General features: G+C 42.1%; 2 protein-coding genes across 5 annotated transcripts; one reads left to right on the top strand and one right to left on the bottom strand.

The window, feature by feature from the left end:
* Nucleotides 1–151: 151 nt before the first annotated feature.
* pbxip1a (pre-B-cell leukemia homeobox interacting protein 1a) lies at nt 152–9503 on the bottom strand. 4 transcript variants are annotated; one of them, XM_084563803.1, is made up of 11 exons: nt 9377–9503; nt 8494–8621; nt 7405–7489; nt 7239–7306; nt 6161–6764; nt 4364–4603; nt 4107–4130; nt 3630–3673; nt 3366–3461; nt 3030–3210; nt 152–2930 (listed from the first exon to the last, which is right to left on the bottom strand). In XM_084563803.1, exons 2-11 carry the CDS (start codon nt 8563–8565, stop codon nt 1909–1911), a joined length of 2436 nt encoding a protein of 811 aa, XP_084419929.1. In that variant the 5' UTR covers nt 8566–8621; nt 9377–9503; the 3' UTR covers nt 152–1908. The 4 variants fall into 4 exon arrangements, with proteins under 4 accessions (XP_084419929.1, XP_084419931.1, XP_084419930.1 ...); XM_084563805.1 differs by lacking the exon at nt 9377–9503 and adding an exon at nt 9136–9364 and having other exon boundaries at nt 8494–8675; XM_084563804.1 differs by lacking the exon at nt 9377–9503 and adding an exon at nt 9136–9364.
* A 1603-nt stretch (nt 9504–11106) lies between these two features.
* Nucleotides 11107–15055, top strand: cks1b (CDC28 protein kinase regulatory subunit 1B). Its single transcript, XM_084563741.1, has 4 exons — nt 11107–11297; nt 11536–11603; nt 11798–11925; nt 12979–15055. Exons 2-4 carry the CDS (start codon nt 11545–11547, stop codon nt 13026–13028), a joined length of 237 nt encoding a protein of 78 aa, XP_084419867.1. The 5' UTR covers nt 11107–11297; nt 11536–11544; the 3' UTR covers nt 13029–15055.
* Nucleotides 15056–20218: the final 5163 nt, after the last annotated feature.

Below are 20218 nucleotides of genomic sequence, written 5' to 3'. Positions count from 1 at the left end.
GTCGATTTCTTAAAAGAGGACCTAACGGATAATGGGAGAAATTACAAATGATGCAAGGATCAGTTACATCCACGTCTGAGCCGAGTCCTACGTCACCTGTAAGCGCAGAGCCCTACTGTTGTCCCACAAAGACAGACAAAATAGTCAAATATTGATTAAAGTCTCATTTACTGCTTCACACGTTGAGATTACAGCATGCTTTCATTTCCGTCCCTTTGGTCTAGAAACCTTCAGAAAAAAAAACAAAAAAAAAACCAATCACCTCTACAAACAGCAGAGAACGTTTAACGAAAATCAGTTCAACACATAGTGTGTAAACTCTACGACATTCATTCTCTGCCCCATGAACAGCAGTAAAATCCCAAGTAGTGTAAACCTGTTTTCTTCTTTATCTTGCAGAAGCAAATGAAATGAAAGACCTTTAGCCCGATCTATAGGTATTAATAATCATAAAGGCACATAAGCAGCAGCTGGAAAGCTAAATTTCTGAAAGTCAATGAGAAAGTCGCCATCTTCACATTGTGTGTCCCGGGACAAGGTCCGGGCTTCTTCTCATTAAAAACAAGGGTAAAGAGTCGCAGTGTAGTGACAGAATAAATAAAACTCCAAAGCTTGAACTAACAATCACTATCTGTCTGTTTTGACTTCACATCCACTAAGAGGGAATCATTGAATTCAACTAGAATGACAAAGTAAAAGACAAAAACTATTATTTTGTTCTACATTAAAAAGAAATGCTTCTATACTTTTTGAACGGTATAATATGAAATGCAGCATCTTGCCAATTTCTTTCTTAAACCCAACAAAAATTACATCTAACTTGGTGCACATCGGTTCATATCTACTTGTGAACGAAACAACTGAAATCAAAAGAAACACAATACTGGTGTGGTGTCTAATCTCGTTTTGGTGAATTACTGCAAACGACTAACCTCTGAGCCTCACACCCCCAGAAAAAGCAGATGCTAGAGGTCCCCATTATTAAAAAACAATATATATATATATATATATTAGAGACAACTAAAGGAAAAAGAAATGAAAAGTGAGAAAATGTGTTTCTCAAATGTCCGAGAAAAGTGCTAAAGTGTTTTAGCAGTTATCAATTTAACTATGGCTAGCTCTTTGTCCTATTGCTTTACTGTTTTTCTTTTTTAGCAGCACTGACGTTTCACCGAGCACTTCCTGGTTGTTCCACGCATCTGCTGTCCGCTGACACTTTGAGGTCTTTAAAATGTAAAAGTCAAACGCTTCGGGCTGTCCAAACAGTCCAAAGTCCGTCTCCCTCCTGTCCATATATGCTGAAGAGCTGCTGAAACCAAACTGGTCTAACCTGATCTGATGCTTATCACTCAAACAACTGTGATCTCATCTTCTGGGTCTGGACAGTTACACCCGACTTGAGGCAAACGGCCTCAGCGGAAATCTGTTTTAACCTTCGCTGGAGTGTAAAAAAAAAAAAAAAAAAAAGAATTTAATTTAACAGCCAATTGAACATATTTTCTGTTAATTACAACTTGTACTACTGAATGCCGATTAGCTGAACAATTTGGAAATGCCTTCTCCTTAAGACCCAGTTCTTTGTGATCTGAATATAATCAGTTTAAATTTACATCATGGACCGCAACATGCACTATGTATAGTACTAAATAGCAGAGGAGAATTTACACAACACATTACCGCAGGAGGCATGACCTGACAGAGGTAGGTAACAACGACTAAGTCAAAAATGACAAATACAAGTGTAGCTTATAATTAGAGACTCAGAGGGATACATTTATGAGAGGCACAACCACTCTGTACCAGAAGCGACTACAATTACAGCTCTGAAGACGAGAAGTTAGGCAAGAAATGTCCTATAAAACCACCACGTGTGCTGTATCTTTCCTCCCTTCCTCTCTGTGTCTGTCTTTAAGCTGTGGCGGCGAACTTCCACAGAGCTTCCCGTTCAAACTCCTCCATGGCCTCCTCCAGGGAGTCATCGTCCTTCCGCCCGTTGCCCTCCACAACGTCCACCATGTCTTCCAGGATGTCCGCCACGTCCTCGGCGAAGTCGCTGAAGAGCACCCTGTCGTGGATGAACACGCCGTCCTCGAAGAAGTCTGCGGTCAGCTTCCTGATCTTGTCCTTGCTCTCGGACGAGGAGCCTTCGAGCTTGCTCAGGTAGCCCTCCAGCAGCTCCTCAAACTCGGGCAGCTCCACCGGGTAGAGCCCCTCCTTGCCGGCGCAGTCCTCCACGGAGGTGCAGCCCAGCTGGGGGCGGACGTTGCGTTGGAGCTTCTGCTCCTGGTCTCTCCAGAAGTCGCTGTGGTGGTGGTGCTGGTGAGCCTGTCGGGGCTGGTGATGGTGATGTTGGTGCTGATGGTGGGACTTTTTGCCTGGCAGGCTGTGCCACGGTTTCTCCTTCCTCCTCTCCTCTCGGTCCACCCTGCGCTCGTCCTTCTTCCTCTCCCACTCATCCTGGTGTTTCCTCCAGGCTTCCTTGTGAGAGCTCTGCTTCTGAGACTTCCACTCCTTCTCCTTCTTCTCCTCCTTCTTCTTCTCCTGCTTCCATTCTTTCTCTCCTCTCCATTCCTTCTTCTCCTCTTTCTTGTGGTGGTCCCGTTGGTTGTTTTTGCCCTTGTTCCCCTTCCATTTGGAGTCCTGCGGCTTCTTCTTCCCCCACCTCTCCACTTGCTCAGAGAGCTTCTTCTGGATCTCCTCCAAGCTGTCCCGAACTCGTTTTCTGTCGCCTCCGTCTTTTTTCATCCCTGCCAGTCTTTGTTTGCTCTCCTCCAAGAGAGCCTTCTGCCGCTGGAGTTCTTCTTTCAGCTTCCCTCCCTCATTTGTGTCCTTCCTCCTCTCTGGTCCAGCTACTTTCTGGTTACTCTGGCCATCTTTGGTATCAGGCTGAGAGGATGAACTAGAAGGAGCCGGGAGTGCTTCCTGATCAGCTGTGGAGGTTTTAAAGATGTCAAAGTTCAGATAAAGACCACGAGGAATTTACTTTTATCACCTCAGATTTACTTCAGTATGACAGCGCCACATCATACCTGTGAGCTGGCTGAGTTCGGTCACCCTGGATCTCAGACTCTCCAGCTCTTTCTTCAGCTCGGGTAGAGACGACAGCTCCTCTTTCAACTTTGTATTTTCTTTTTCCAAATCTGCTTTACCCTTTTCATCACCACTTGCCGCCACTGCCTTCAGTGCGGCGTCAAGTTCTTCCTTCTGAGACTTTAGAGACAGTTTGCAATGAAGGCAAAGTCAAAAAGGAGCCTCGTAGACTGGACAATAATCAAACACATGGATTTAAATTGTGCTGACTATGCATCAAAACACCATGAAGGGGAAGTACTGAATAATTATCGTCATTGTGACTGGATACTGACCTGTAGCTGAGCTTCTAGCTGAGTGATTTGCTGGTTTTCCTGTGTCAGTTTATCCAATAGCTCTTTCATATCCTGTGGATCACCGCTAAGCCCGTCCTGGATTGAAAATCATTGGCACGCAAATAAGACACATATTTTCTAGAATGTTACGTCCGATTAGGTTTAGCGTTCGCCTTTAAAGTTTTAAGACACGTCAAGTTTTGTTTAAACAGCACTGTACTCATACTGGACACTGGGAATGTGCAAGAGACGGCGGAAACAGACCTGGCTTTGTTCTCCATCACTCAGCTCAGAGGCGTCAAAGTCACCTGTCAGACGAGAAAACAACACCTTCACACACACACACACACATCTTGCGACGGAAGTTTTTATTGACGCGTAGCCGCCACAAGCCGCCTGACAACAGCAGAAGCTGCTTAGGTTGTGAGGCGCATTCTCTGAGCTCAGGCCACAACCTGCACACTGCAAATTTTTCTTACATTAAAACTATGATATATGTGATCCAACCAAACACAATGCTTGCAATTCTCAACATCCGCAACCTGAACATCCAGTGAGTCCTTCAAAACAGCCATAAAGTTTTTTATTATACAATTCAGAACAGAACGCACGTTATTTGGCTTTTTTTCTGCCGCCACTGCACAACCTGTCGGGTCAGATGAGCGCTTGGACAGGCGATTGAGCGTTAGCCAGTGAGTGCAAAAGCTTACACTGCTGTCTTATCTATAGTGCTGGACCTACCATTATCCAGGTCAGAGAGGAAACCTGTTGACATAGTGCAGCTTAGTCAACAAGATCTATAAACAGACATCTAAGTTTTGCTGACAACTGCAAATAAAGGTGCTCGCGTAATCCGTAAGTACTGCCGTTGTCAAATAAGCGTAATGATGCGGGCTGGCCTACGATGCAACAGGTGTAAAAAAGTAATCGTAGGCGAAAATAGTACCTAAAAAGCAGAAGCAAGCTTGCAGGCTTAGTTTGGCATGAGAGGAACTCACCTGAGAGAAAGAGGGAACCTAAGAAGAGAAGGATCAGAGCCCCGACGATGCATTTGTTCAGGGAGAACCATGGCTTTTCCTCCTTCCTTTCAGCCATCTTGAATTCCACTTCCTCTTCCTCATCTTCCTCATCTGATGTCCTTGGTCTTGGTCCTTCAAAGTAGGGCACGTTCCTCCTCCTCAGCCCGTCATCATCAAAGCCGCTTGTGTCACACAAGTCCGGCTCCAAGAGAGGTAATTCTGAACAAGAAAACAAGTGGAGACAAGACGACAGAGTCATCGCTTTGTGTATTTTTGTGACAGACGATGCTATAAACCTAAACCACATGTACTCAACTGAGTCCCTTCAACAAATCAACTCCGCATTTTTGGCGATTGAGCGACAGAACAAGCGTCCTTTCCAAGATCATAATTATCTGCTGGCGGACGCCCTCACACAACACACCCGAATCTAAGTGAACGCACCACTGTATAAACAGCACATGAAATAAATTCTGGGCTGGCTGTTGGAAATGGATGACATTTTCCCTCTAAATTACAACAGCAGTAATTTCATGCATGGGGCTTTCTTCATTTTCTCAGCGGGGTGTGGGCCTCCCTGTCAACCTGATAAATCGCTCTCCAGCTGCTAGCGTGACACAGATAACAAACATGTTAACACATTCTTCCGCAAGAGGAGTCTCGTTTTCGTCTTCTATCGATTTGTGCTAATTGCAAAGAGCTGTAAAACACTCACGGCTGCACTACCGACTGGGAAAAGCTGTTAACTGCCCCAGGGCTGAGACCCCCAAAGGGGTCACAAAAGCCTCATGTTTATTGTGAGGCGGTTCATGGTAATATGATCAACTGAAATTTAGTTCGGAAATGCACACTACTGCAGCACAATAAACCGACACGTTAAGAGCCCTGAACTAGATCATATCTTAAAAATTAATCTTGAGGCTAAAACGAACAAAATCTAGTGTCCTAGATGTTGCATAGTTTTACTTGAACTTGTGTTTAAGATTTCCACACAACAAACGCGAGGCTGTGGAGTACTCCGAGCCGAATCGAGAGAGGAATCTTGGTTTAGTTAAGAGTCCTGAGACTTCTTGCCTTGGGGCCACAGAGCAGGTTATTCTAGCCATGACTTCACTTCTGAGGCGACTCCCTATTTCTTCTGCTTTGTGTTGTTGTTTTGAGTCACTGATACACAGTATAACCTTCCTATCCTGCATTTCTGTTACACTTTTGAACTTATTACGGCTTTTCTGCAGCTCATTGCGTAGCGTAATCCTAACCCGTCCAGCACTTCGGCCCTCTGGCAGGAGGCTGTGGTCCATCAGGAACTTGTCAGTAATCCCCTCACACACACATGGCCTCCCATTTTAAGTCTCTGCCTTGCATTAAGGTACTTTGTTGCTCAAATTCCTCATGTGTGCAGAAATACGTGTCAATAAAGACGATTCTGCACAAAATATCTCAACCTCTAGTGATCATATTGTTATGTGTGAACAGAATAGTGATAATGTCTGTTTCTATCTTCAGCTAAATGAAGGTAGACACTTTAAGCCTTGTTGATTTCACACATAAATACACGTGTTAGGGTTCTTCTCATCCGTTAGTGCAGGGTCTGCCAGTGTAAAACTTTTAAGCAAATTAAGAGCTGCCTGTTTTCACAGATACCGGCCATACTGTGGAGTTATGAGTGTTTCTTAAGCTCTAATGAGTTGAAAGCATCAATGTAGAAAACAAAAAAGAAAAGTAGAAGAAAACACTAATGTATTTGAAATGATTTCCTGCAGGATAAATCCATACCTTCTTCTTCCTCCTCCTCTCCCTCATCTTCCGCCAGTGTCTCCGATGGCTTAGTTGCCTCCTCCTCTTCCTCAGCTGGTCCAACAATCTCTGGTGCAGGACTGTCATCATTGAGATGTTCTGTCACCAGTCTCTCGGGGGCTTGGCTTAGTGGCTCAGTGATGTCTGGAACAAAGCTGATATCAGCCTCAACATGAGAGGGAAGATCAGCGGCTGTAAGGGTCTCTGTGGGGATGTCGTCCGCGGGTTCAGCGCCGAAAGCGCGACTCGACCCAACATCAGCGGCCGCGTCGAGAGCATGTTCCGCAGAGGCAGGGGCCTCAGTCGTTGGAGGAGCTGGGCAGGACTCTTCAGGCTCCAGCGGAAGGATTTCAGCAGCTTGAATATCCAGCTGAGACCCCAGATCCATGTTGGTGACAAAAGGCATGGCGCCTAGGTGCTCATTGTCACCGGGGGAGCTGGTTACGATATCGTGGATGATTGGAGGTTGACTCTCCAGGTCGAGGTCTAGAGGCTCGAGGGGATTAGATGGAAGAGGACTCATCCTGGCCGGACTAGACGGGATGGGACCCTCACTTGACTCTGGGGAGGTTTCTTGACACACCTGGTGAGAAAGTCAGTATGAAAAACGTTATTTGTGAATAATTTTACTTGTTCTTATCATGCTTTTGTTATTGTCAGTGGACTCAAGGTGTTAGTTTGTGAAAAAGTTATATGATTTAATATTCATGTAATCCACATTTCTTCAATCCGCTAATGACTCCTGCCGAGAAACAATTCTCAATTTATATTGAGCATTAGTATAGTCAAATTGAGGCAGTTATTTTTTCTGGTCATCTACAGCAAAGACTCAACATCTCTCCACAAGCTGGACCTCCCTGTATAGCTCATAAACATCAGTGAAATATAATGATTGCAGAACGGAGCGCTGCAATAAAAACGCTGATATTATGGATTTCCGACTGTGAACTGTGAAGCCCTAATCAGTAAATCACTGTTGGTTATAAAAATGTTGATGTTTAATAGTCTTACTTGCCTTGACTGGATTTCTGCATACAGCAGTTAACTGTGTACAAACCTGATGGCCTTCTTCAGACAGAACAGTTTCTACAGGAATGTCGCCTGGTCTGAACTCGGCAGCAGCTCCTGAAATAACATTTAACCACACGGCTAAATAACGGGAGCCTGGCGAATACTTTTAAAAAGGCGGCATTTTAACGCCACGGGTGCTGACTTGTCAATACCTGCCACCTCCTCAGAGAGACTGGGGACGTCACCCAGGCTCTCCGTCCCGTCATCCACGGGTCCGACATTCTCAATGGCAGCTTCCTGTGGAGTGAGAGGAGCCAATGAGATCGGGCTTCCCGCAAGCATTAACACCTATAGTGCTCTCACTGGTAACGCTGACCTTGACATTTACAGTACATCCAATACAGGCATGCATGTTCTCTCAAGCACACAAATGCCTGAGATGGGGAATATGCACTCACTTTACAGTTCATTAGGTACACTCGTGAAAACAAATGCACTCTAATATAACAGTCCAGCACTAAATCCTCCTTCATGACTATTATAATGTTAAAAGCGTGTAAGAAAGGTGGTAATTCAACTGTATGGTCATTTTGGAGAATGTAGTTTGTGGTGCTGATTAAAAGTTTTTCTGAATTTCGTAGTTTAACTCAATTTAGCACCCACGACCAGGGGCGTAGCACCAAATTCTGGGCCCTGTACACTCTTAATGTCAGTGGGCCCCTATCCATGCCAATGCACGAAGCGCGCAGCAAAAAAAAAATTTCATGTTCCCTCTCCCTACTCGGGCCCTGGATAGTCAGGTCCCCTTTTCCCCCCCACTACCACGCCCATGCCCACAACAAAACTAAACTTTTCCACCATGAGCTCAGCTTTATTACAGTCAGGAGGCTAAGACTGGATGCAGAATTGTTATATTAGAATACAATGGTTTTCACTAGTTTACCTAATGAACTGGCAAGTGAGTGTGTCTTAAATGACAGAGAATCCATTTGAATTTTTTTTTTAAATTCTGCAAATACAGAGACGCATGAATGAATTGCTTTGCAGAAAAGGACAGCTGATGGTGGAGGCATAAAATAAATACATGCTTTTCATCTGAACTGCACATATTACTGACCGTTGAGTCACAAATTGGAGCTCTGCAAACATGATTATATCATTTTAAGAGGATTAGGGTTGCAAGTTCAGACATATTTTACATGAACTTTTGCTCATGAGGCGGGATAATAATAACATGCTCCAAACGACGCCCAGATCTCCGACCTCAGAGTTTTCCCCCCTCAGCTGCTTCTCCCGCTTACCTCGGGGGAGAGGAGGGTCCAGCTGTTCGTCGAGGAGCCGGTGCTGCCTGTGCTGTTGCTGTGGTCGGACATCGCCCTCGTCAGGCTCAACTTGGCACAGCACGGGGCAGAGTCAGCTTTGCGATATCCTGCATGTGACGACAGAAACAACGTGTCTTCACTGAACGTGCCTAATGCACGCCCTGCAAGCCTTGTATTGTAGGAGATTATCCAGGTGTAATAATCTGACTAGCTGCGACTCGGTTACTGGTTTTGCTGCGCATCGAAACAACGCACGCCGTGACACACTTATTTAACGGCAGCGTTTTGATTGAGGTTATGTAAACTAAAAGGGAAATACTTATGCAATAACGGTGCAGTTTAAAATCTCATGCAGAACAAACACTGGTGAAAGACCTGGTTATGTAACGGTATGGTGGCATCCATAATACACTGCTGCGCAGCTAAACAAAGGGTCCAGTTAGAACAAACCAGGAATCTACAGATTGCATTAACCACCGTTGCTATTTCCAGCCGACCTTTCATTCAGATCCATCCACCCAGTCAGTCTGTGGGGCAGTTAAATGACCAAAAATGGTCAAACCCCCTCAGACACGAGCAGCTCATTGATGCAGAAACGAGCAAACAAAGCCTAATACTCACTTATCGGCAACACCGTGCGCACCAAGCTTCACTTTTGAACATCTAAGAGGGCGATTTAAGGGGCTATTGCTCTTGTAGCAGCCAAATTGAAGGTGCAGTCATGATGGTAAACAAAGGATGGTAGGCTGAATATTCCCACTCCCACTCTTCCGCGTTTTCACACAGGCCCAGCTGTTAGCAAGCGCTACGCAAACACGCTCGGCTGTGTCAAATTAAAACCAAAAGAAGACGTTTTATTTACCCCGCTTGCTTAAACTTCAGTCGCTGGCTGTTTTTTCCCCCGTTCAACTCGTTTTGTTTTATAAAAATCAACAACGCTCCTCTCTTCCCGTGAACTTGGGAACTTTGGGAATTCCAAGCTGCGTCACGTCGACCAAGGCGGCTCTCGGCCAATGGGATTTCAGCAAAGGCCACGCAGCGCCCGCCCCCGAACCACGGCTCGGCCAATCACGTAAAAGTGTCGTGTCAGGGAAAAGCGACGTACGTCCCGGCGTGATTGACGTCCGCAGGTGAAAGTGGCAGGTGATGGAGGCAGCTCCTTCTCCTTGGTTTGTAATAATACAACTTCATGTGTGAGCGCTGCCCTCGAAATACACGAGTGCACACACATATATATACAAGAGGGAGAGATTACTGGGACCAGCCGCTCACTGACACGTCTGCAGAGCTATATTTGACTGGGGGACTTACCAGAGTGGACAACCCCTTTGCTCCAGTTGCTCCAGCGTGGACACTGATTTCATCATCTGACTCCTGTTCCTCTATTATTAGTCTGTTAACTGTTTTGTCTGTATTAGGCACATTTACTTTTACACCTCAGCATGTCTGAAATGAAAACCCACACAGAACACTATGATCGTAAAGCCAAATAGCTCCAGATAGAGATGCTTTACATAGATTAAAATAAACACAAAAGCATGCACTTCAAATTTCATTAACTATTCCTATACATTATAATGTTATCTATCATTAGTAATGTTGTAAAGTGAATAAAGCACCTGCTGGATAGGTAGAGTAATGTTTAATATTATACATTACTGTGATGTTTAAGCTATAATAATGTGCTATAACAAATCGCAAATAAATGTTGCAGTGTAAAACTACGATTGAAGGGAGTAAAAGTGTAAAATGTGTTAAAATTATAATTATTCAAGTAAATTGTTTTAGCCCTCGCTATTTTCTGACTTGTTTTCAAGATAGAAATCCCTTTCCCCCTTCTCATACATATTGAACACACTGAAAAACATATTGTTAGTTGGCCTATAGCCTCCTGTGATGTCTTTTTGGACTTCATGCCATTATTTTGCATGTTTGCAGTCACAGACTCTGGACTCTGCTCATTTATTTTAAGCTGTGGCTATTTTAACTGCTTAGTCAAGGGACACTTTGTTGTTTATGTAAACACTGTTAATAGGAAAGCTGATGTTTTATCTCAAAGAACACCCTGGCTGTCCTCTCTTAGGTAGCCTAAACTAATCAATAGTTTTTATGGATAAATTACACCAATGCAACATTTTCATTAAATCGTTTTGTTTTCAGTCATTATAATGTTTTGTGGCCAGTGGAACATGAAGATTGGCATCTACATTCTTCTTTCAGATGTACTGGTGCTGAAAGGCAACAGACTCCTATCCGTATCCAGTGAGGTACACTTTACTGTGCATATGATGATGTTTTAATAGAAAACTATAATGATTACAAAAATAATGAAACACTTTCTAAAGTTGTCTAAAAGCACAATGAAGACTTTAGAGGTCATAGGTTAGCTGTTCTTGGTTCAAATTTTCAAAATCTACAAACGACTAATGTGGGACACTGATTATATAACCGCATAAAGTATGTCAAGTTTGAATTGCATCGCATGAGTCAGAAGTTCATAACATCCTCTAGTTTACACGTTTCATCTTCCACACTGCCGAATCAGGAACGTCAGCCACAGATGACGTTCATTTCCTGCGACGGACGGAATTGACCAATGGCAGGCGAGTTCTTCAGTTGGATTGGCCAATGGGATGCGGCGAGGTCTATTTGAACGGTGGAAAGCGGGCTGACTAACATTCGAGAGGGAAACAAAGAGAGAGCCAACATCTCGCTACTGTGGGACGCGAAAACCCGGAATAGTTGTCTTTTTTTACACCAGGATACATTGTCAGTTATAGAAGGTAATTTTAAAACACAACTGAATGTGTTACACAACACCAGCGACGTTTATGTTGGCGTTTATTGATTCACAAGTTGTCGGAAGTGAGGTTTTTTTCCTTCTCGGCTAACTTGAGCGACGTTAGCATAGCCGCCCTCGTTTAGCCATATGACCTAAAACTTACTGCCAGGCCAATATTGCTCTAACTTGACTTATTTCTGACATTGAATGTTACCTAACGCTTAAAATTCTTCCACCAGGTTTTCGCCATGTCTCACAAACAGATCTACTACTCTGATAAATATGACGATGAGAAATACGAGTACAGGTGTGTATGGTTTTAAAGCTTTTATGCCACGCTGTTTAACTTTTAACACCGTGTCAACAGTATGCAATAACTATTTTAACAAGCTAACATGCTATACTAAATAATGTTAGTTGTGTTACGTGATACATTATAAATATTTTTACACGTGATGCATGTATTTTCTGATACAGCAATCTTTCCTTTTTTCCCCACAGGCATGTAATGCTACCCAAAGATATAGCAAAGCGTGTACCCAAGACCCATTTGATGTCTGAGACCGAGTGGAGGAACCTCGGGGTGCAGCAAAGCCAAGGATGGGTGCATTACATGATCCACCAGCCAGGTATCTTAATCTTGTTGATAGGCCAAAACAATGTCTTCACCAGCTAATATGGGAATAATGGTGGTAGTTAAAGATGCCATGATGTCTGGGATATCATTTAATTTGTCCTGTTCACTTCCTGGTTCTATAATCAGACTTGTGTCGTCTTGTTGTCATTTCACTTTGTGGAGAAGTTGTAGAGAAATTGAACTTTTGTGGCGTTACGACTAATTGATTGTCTTAATATTCATCAGAGACCATGCAGGTTATAGACTAGAGAGAACTAACCTGTATTTGTAGATATTAAAATCGTTATTCATTAGGTTTCTCAGGAGTATGGTGCCATAACAAATGAGCAGTAGGCACTGGTTGAGGTCAAATCTGGAAAATGGAGTTTGAATCTGGAAAACAATCCTAATGTACAAACAGGATAGAAGACACGTAACCGAGATATATATATATATATATATATATATTTTTTTTTTTTTTTGACCCATCATTCATTTTTAAAGGGTCAAATTGTGTAAATTTGCACCTTTGGAGCACCTTCTTGGTGTTTTATCCAACCGAGTCCAAAATAAAGGCTTACATAAATGAGAATGGCATCACATCCTTTGTAGATGATGCATTATATCTATTAAATGGAGTTTATTTGGTTAATTTTAGGCATGTGACTGACTTGTTATCTGCAGTGTTTCGCTGAGTGAACAATGATGACTATTTACACAATTTACCTCCCTTTTTTATGTTTGAGAACAAGTCAATAACAAAATCTGGTGGGGGTCTAAACATGTACATGTGCACGTGCACCCTTTGAAGAGGTTCTACAGATTAGTGGTCAAAAGCATATGGACAACAGCTGACAAATACAGTCACACCCTCCTTTAACCCTCGTGCTACCCTTGGGGTCTCTGGGACCCCAAGCGAATGGACAGACAGAGAGAGATTATGCAAGAGGGTAGCACGAGGGTTAAAAAATGATGTAATAGAATCCACACGAGTCACGTTCCCCTCATAGTTCAACGCGTCTTAATTGTAATATAGTATAATGTGTACTATTCTTTCACCTTGTAGAGCCGCACATCTTGCTGTTCCGGCGCCCTCTGCCCAGCCCAAAATCATAAGGGAGATTCTCTGGGTCCTCTGAAGATCAGTCCAACCCACAGTGCCACAGATCAACTCATCACAACAAGCATCATGCTGTCAGGTTACCAAGCTCTTCTGTGGTAGGTGACTTGTGGTTTAGGCTGGATCGTGTTGGACCTGGAGAAGGACTATCACATTATTGAACAGTGGTTGTGGAATGGAGTATGTGTTGAAGGGGAGGAAAAAAAAAAAAGAAACACGGATCACCCTTCACTTGGATAAAAGACTTCTGCACGTGTTAACAGCGATACGTCTGCCAGAAACATTCAGATCAGCTTAAACTGTCCTCTTGACTTTATCTATCTGTCAAACTTGCTGAACCTGCTTGGATATTCCAGCTTTTTAGAACAATTGCGATAAGACATGGGGAATGAAATGTGATCAAACACTTGAGTTATTCTAACAGAGTACATTCTGGGTCAAGCTCTGATCAGAACACCGGCCAGATAGAATAGTTGGATCTTATATTAATTTTGACTTAAACATCGATCTGCGGTTTTAAGTGACATGTTGCTGCTTGGTTTAAATGACACTGTAACTTGGCATTTAACAATATTTTTTTTTGTCATGCACTATAAAATCCGCATTATAATCGTAAAGAAATTAGTTTTGATCCCGTTTTTTTCCATAAGAGGATTTTGGCCTACTTTTAAACAACTCTTTCGATGGTCGGGTTGTACCAGTGAGCTGCTCGGTATTTATGAAATGTGTTGCCCTTTCTGAAATAAATGTATACTTTTAAATCTTATTAGTGCGCACTTGTGTTCTGGCAGTATTTGTGTTTTTGCAACTACTGTACGACTACAAAGCCACTTCATTCATGAAAATTCAAAGTAAATGATGTAGTTTTGGCAACGGACGTTACCTAAAAATGGAAAAGGTAAGAACAAAACCCGCTCATTGCATCAGGGGTTGGTTAATAACTACCATGGTATTGAATGATTTAAGGCACTTGTTTTCGTTGTCATACTTCTTCTGAATACTTTGACTTTATATGTTTCTGTTAACTGTCTCTTTTACACATTATTATTGAGCTGCACTGTTTTCCCCCGACTGGAAACTTGTCCTTTGCCTTTCATTCACAGAAATAGTTTTTATACTTGCAGTATGTGCATAGAGAATTTCTGCTTTTCAGAATCATTAAATATTTGCAAAATCATGACGCGTTAACTTTTGATGGAGCAACTGAAATGATTTCGGATGACTTTCCTGTACTTAAATTGTTTGTGATTGGGTTGGACTTGATAACTGACCCGTTTTTGGTTTGCAGTATTAAACAGCAGCATCATATTGGAAAGAAATGTACTCGGTGGCACCAGTATTCTTCTATAACCTGATCGGAAGAAAAAAAATAAATCTAACCACCTCACTTGAAATGGACTGGACTTATCTGACCTGGGCCAAAGAAATTTTCAATAGGATTCAGAGTGGTTGTGTAAACATTTTATTGTTCAGTAGGAAAATATTCACTTCTAAAACCATGTAAATGTTTGATCATTTCTCTGGCAGGAATAAATGCATTATTTCCATGTGAGGTAAACCTCTTGTGATACGGTTTCAAGAATTGTATCGGTGAATGTGTTCAGTGTTGTCAAAGCTGCTGCTTTTATACTAATCTCCTGCGGATTTGTTGCTTCACACATGATAGTCTGACGTCTCAAGGCATGTAAACCCTTATCTTTTGGGATCATTTTATTTAGTGTAACTTAAGTGTGAATCTCTGATCAACCAGATTTCAATAGAGTTGAAAGTAGACAGTTGCCTATACTTAAGTCCCCTCCCCCCCACCCCCCAACAGGCCATTTTCAAAAGAATATATCGCACTAAAACTAAATTCTGCCAACTCATGAAATGCACAGTGATGGACTGGACAAAATAACCAGTAGCCAATCATAAGAAATTGATGTGGATCTGCTGTGCAGGTTGAAACCATAGCGCATGCCATTTGATGCCTTTTAGCATTAAATTTGTATTCACTGCAAGTGTGCGTGTGTGTGTGTATATACAATATAACAGACTGCATTTAATGATGATCTGTGAAGGACACTCACTCACAGGAGCACTGGGAATTCAGCCAGGAGAGCAATGCTCTCAAATGTTTTGTTTCAGTGCCACTTTAGAGACACAAATCACAGATACTGCTGCTTATTGACATTTCTGCATATACCTCCCAATTATTCATTTATTTTTTTTGGCTGGACCAGACAGACCCAGGTGTTGCCGCCCGCTGACGATGCAATAATGCCATCCTAGTTTGTCGTACACACAGCTTTTTATATTTGGACTCTGATGTTCTTTCCTGCGGCTCATTCACGGCTTCATTACGGCTCAATAAGTGTGAAGCAAAATTGCCATGTGTACGCTAATCAGGTGCTGGGGCCTCATCACCTCACCTGTCGTAGCGTAACGTGACGAGCCCCGCCGGATAGAGGTGCGATCTGACACGATGGGCCCCGCGTGCCAGACGGCAAACTTGATGAATGTGTGATATTATGGTACACAGTTGGTGTTCATCCCCGTGGCACGGTGACACCGCATCTGTTGCCTGGAACTGTGACTGGACTGTTGTTTTTCTTATTAGCTGTGTGTGTAATCCTCTTTCAGATTCACCCATTTCATGTGTAATACGGGTCTCATTTTCTGGGAGCTGGAAGCATATTGGACAGAATGTTTCCCTGAATGAGGGTGTCGTTATGATGGTGCTCGTGCGTAAAGGGAGAGGCAAGCGAAGCATCTGCTGCACATTTAGTAATTATACTCGGAGTTGGAGATTATTGTTGCGCAGGGTTTTTTATTTATTTTTTTTTAAAGTCAATGACAAAATTAAAATAAGTCTGGATTATTATTCAGAGGAAATGATATTCTGGTTACCCATGAACTAATTAAATCTGCTGCAGCCCTGATTTTTATGGCGACACACGATGCTTCAGTTAAAATGTTCACCAAAGCAAGAATTTTGCTCTTTATGCTACCATTAGGGCTGTACCAGTTTAGTTCATTATTACAATCTGATGATGATTCTCTAGATAAAATAAGGCTATAAAAAGGCTTTAAACGACCACTGCCACGGGATACCATCATGAAAGGCTATGAAAATATACAAGATGAGTCACTGCTGTGTAAAATACATACAACAGTTTGTCATGGCAAGTATCTGTATCTTCAGTGAGGGGTTAGAAGCAGTTGACATCACTCGGATTGATTCAGCATTAGCGCCTGCAGGTTGGGTAACACATGAATGTTGTGCAAACTGAAACTGGGATGGCACGTTGACTGAACTTGAAGCTGGAGGAGGTTGCAAAGAGAAGAGGTGGTGATGCTGCACTTGGATTTTTTTCATTTGAAGTTCAGCATATAGTATAAAGACAGATCTCTGTGTTTGCCGGTTTATTAGCAATTTGTCCTGTTTTCCTTGCAAGTGAGATATTCTAACTAATCTTACAGTTTAGTGCAGTAGACCCTTTGTTACAGATGAGTTTGACAATCAAAGATAATCAGTTTGGAGGGTTAACAGTTCTTTTTAATCTCCATAAACAAAATGTAAATTAATAGTCTTTGCCAACCTCTCCAGTTACTTTAGTCTGCCAGCTTCTATTTATTTATGAGACCAATGGTTACCCATTCAAAAAGCAGAAAATGCAAAAAAGGAGCCTATCAAAAACACAAATCCATCAACTTTCTGCTTTGCTTGTTTCACTCCTTGGCCTTTGGAGGGCAGTGTAACATAGCAGTGAAATAAGGAGATAATTTTTATTGACTACTGGCTTTCTGCATATATGCAGCATTGAGGACAAAATGTAAACGGAAATGTCTGGCGCAGGTTAACATTTAGACTTAATCTGTGTCTTCCGTTTGAATCACATTTGTTAAAAAAAAAAAAAAACATTTCTATAATGTAGTGTCGCTGTGATTGGGGAAGAGGAAAAAAAAAAAAATCAAATGTGTTGAGTGAACCAGATCCACACAAACGGCTCGTGGCGACAGTCAGACACCGTGGGTAGTAACTGCTCAACTTTGGAAGTCACGGGTGACGGAGGAAAGAAAATGCTTTTTTTTTTTTTTTTTTTTTTTTTTTTTCTTACAATTTCTGGAAAATGTTGCCGAGGTAATCGCTAGGCAGTGATGGTCAGCAATCTGAGCCTCCTGCTGAGATTTAGAGATGTGTGGTGGGCAGAATAAGATGTTTCATGCCTTCAAGGTGTGGGGGGAAAAAAAAACAAAACCTTGAGCCTGTGCCAGAAGTATCTGTGAATCGTACTGAAAATTGGTTCCTGCTGCAATCTTAACCTGGTAACCTAAACTGCTTTTACAGATCAAATGGGTGAACCAGTTCATCAGACAGATGACCTTTTTTTACTGAAACTCTGCCACTCGGCACTGTTTAATATTAATATAACATTTTCAGAATAGAGTTAAAATGGTATTCAGGGATTATTTCATTCAGATTTGAAGCTCAGATGCTCGATTGGATGAAATAATGTATGAAACCAGCAGTTATTTCTGTTATTGACTAAGCATAGATAATAATTTGGTTTAGAACATGTCATAAAATGTGTTATTTTGACAAACGGTCAAAAACCCAAATCTGTTGCATACATTATAAAATAAGAAAAAAGCAGCATGGTCTCCAGAAATGCTTTAAAATACTATCAAATACTTAACTTGTCAATTAAGTTTATATTGGTCAACTAATCAATTTCTCGAAAAATTGCTTTGTTCTGAGCTGAAACATTTGGTTATTTTTTGCAAAAAAGATAACATGGCACTGCCTGGAAAAAAATAAATAAGAGAAAATGGTAATTTAACCTCATCTGTCACGGCCCCCTATGGAAGCTGACAAACAAATCAAACGCACAAAGACAAAGATACCTTCCCAATACCAATTAATTTTTTTTTCCACAAAGTGTGAAGCTGAACTTTGGATATAATATGATCTCTGTCAGTTCGTTACAAGATGATCAACCAGGAATTTCAACTCGTTTGACACGTCTGCGCATAGTATTTACAACAAAAGTGACAACTAGCCGCTCCCTGATTATAAACTGCATTTCTCTAAAGTTCTCTATGCAGACGAGGAAGACAAACTCTTATGATAGCTTAGTCTAAAGGGTAAAAAAAAAATATTTCAATCTGGATGAATATCCCAAAAAATGACAAAAACGCTGTCAGTGGTATCGACGTTGGCTACAAGTGAGCTGCATTTGTTGGCAACTGGGAACTTGAAATTTCTGTCAGATTCCCTCCTCTGTCGCTTTGTTAAGGTTTCTCATCCCCAGCGGCTGCATTTTGTCATCCGCTGTGAAAACAATCACATCTTTTTCCTGTTATTGTTCAACACGTTAGACGACAGATTTTGCACCTGGACGATGTTGTACATCAAATGCAACGTTTCCCTGACAGTTTCTGCCAGTGATTGTGAATGTGGTCAGAGGTAAAAACTTAAACGTATACAGGGCAGTGATGCTGAGTTAAAAATTAGAGGACTACACATTACATTCACATAATCTGCTACTATTTTGTATACCAATCAAGCATAACATTATGACTAAATGCCTGATATTGTGTAGGTCTCCCTTGTGCCTCCAGGACAGTTGTGACTCATCAGAGAATGGACATGGGCCTTCTGAGGGTGTCCTGTGGTGTCTGGCAACAGGATGTTGTTAGTGGGGGTCTTTGGGGTCTCTGAGGGGAGGTTCCTCTGTGGATCATCCCACAGATACTTGATCAGTTTGGGATCTAGTGAATATGGAGGCTAGGTCAACACCTGGTGCTGTTCTTGATGTTTTTAGGAGTTGTTCCTAAAGCGTTTTTGTGTGTGTGCCTGTGTCAGGCTGCTGGGGATGGCTGCTGCCATCAAGGAGTGTCATTGCTTTGGGGTGGGGGTGCCTGGTCTGGTCTAGGTGGGTGGTACATGTCTAAGTAACATCCACACGATTACCAGGTCCAAAAGTTTCCCAGCAGAACATTGTATTGTCTCAACATTGTCAGTGTTATTCACTTCTGTCAGTGGTCATAATGTTGTGGCTGATTGGTGTGTGTGTACATACTCATACAATCATATTCATTTTGTTCTCTTACTCTTGTGGAAGATGTAGTCCTTTAATGCCTTCTAAAGATGTGAGCCATAAAGAAAAAAAAATAGACGATAGTATTTTAAATTTTAAGGTAGTGACGCTCAGTTCTGAACATTCATCCAACGTGACCAGGTGTCATGGTCTGGTTCTATTTCACTCTTCTGTGTCGGAATTAGGAACCGGCGTTGCGCTTCCATCAGATCGAGAAAACTTCCAAAAAGGCTCTGAAATGTTATCAAGTTTAGCCAGGTATATGAATAATTGAAACTGAAATGAAAAGCGGCGAGAGGAAGGTGTGATGAGGACAACGGGGTGTGAAGAAGTGCTCGGTTAAGGACGAAAACCAGAGGAGAGGGTGGGGTGAGACACAAAGAGACACAGCCGAGCCAGGCAAAAATGGTAGTCTTTAAAGGAGCAGGTCGGGAGAGGGATGTGAATGGGAAAGAAATTCAAAGAAGGGCGAATCAGAGAAAGAACGACGTTGGGAGACGAGTGAAAGAAGGTCAGGCAGGGAAATGAAAAGAGCTCTGGCAAGAAGGGATATTTATGTCTGGGTGTTGTCAGCGCTGTGGGACACCTCCTAAAAAGAAGTTTGAGTGCGAGAGCAGAGAGAGAGGGAGAGGTATCTGAAAGATGGCTGATGGAACAAAGAGCCCAAAATTGCTCCATTAGACTGTCCAGAGAATCATATTCTAAAAGTGAATTTTAAAGCAGCCCCGAAATTATTTATAAGACTAATCTATCAAAGCATACAGAAAAAAATCTTTCAATTGCAAGTCCTCCTAAGGTTAATATTCTCTGGAACAACAAACTGTCTGTGACAAATTAATCTCTGAATAATACATTTCGCAAAATGTATAATTCAGTTAATGTGATTTACTGATTTGCCTCAGACTGATACCGTCAAGGAAAATGAAAATATGAAATGATCCCCCGTGACCCGAGACACCCCGGATCAGACCTGGAGGCTAGGAGGGGCAATTATTACAAAATGAGTGTCATATATTAAATTAAAGATCCTGGTGGGATTTGTCCTGAGCCAAAGGCACACGGCTGAGCACGTTGTAGAAGACAAAAAGAAATGGAAAATAACT

This window comes from Chelon labrosus (assembly GCF_963514085.1).
Source record: "Chelon labrosus genome assembly, chromosome: 16".
In the NCBI taxonomy this organism is placed as follows: domain Eukaryota; kingdom Metazoa; phylum Chordata; class Actinopteri; order Mugiliformes; family Mugilidae; genus Chelon; species Chelon labrosus.
The sequence above is the reverse complement of the archived record's forward strand: the minus strand, read 5'-3'. Positions and strand labels throughout refer to the sequence as shown.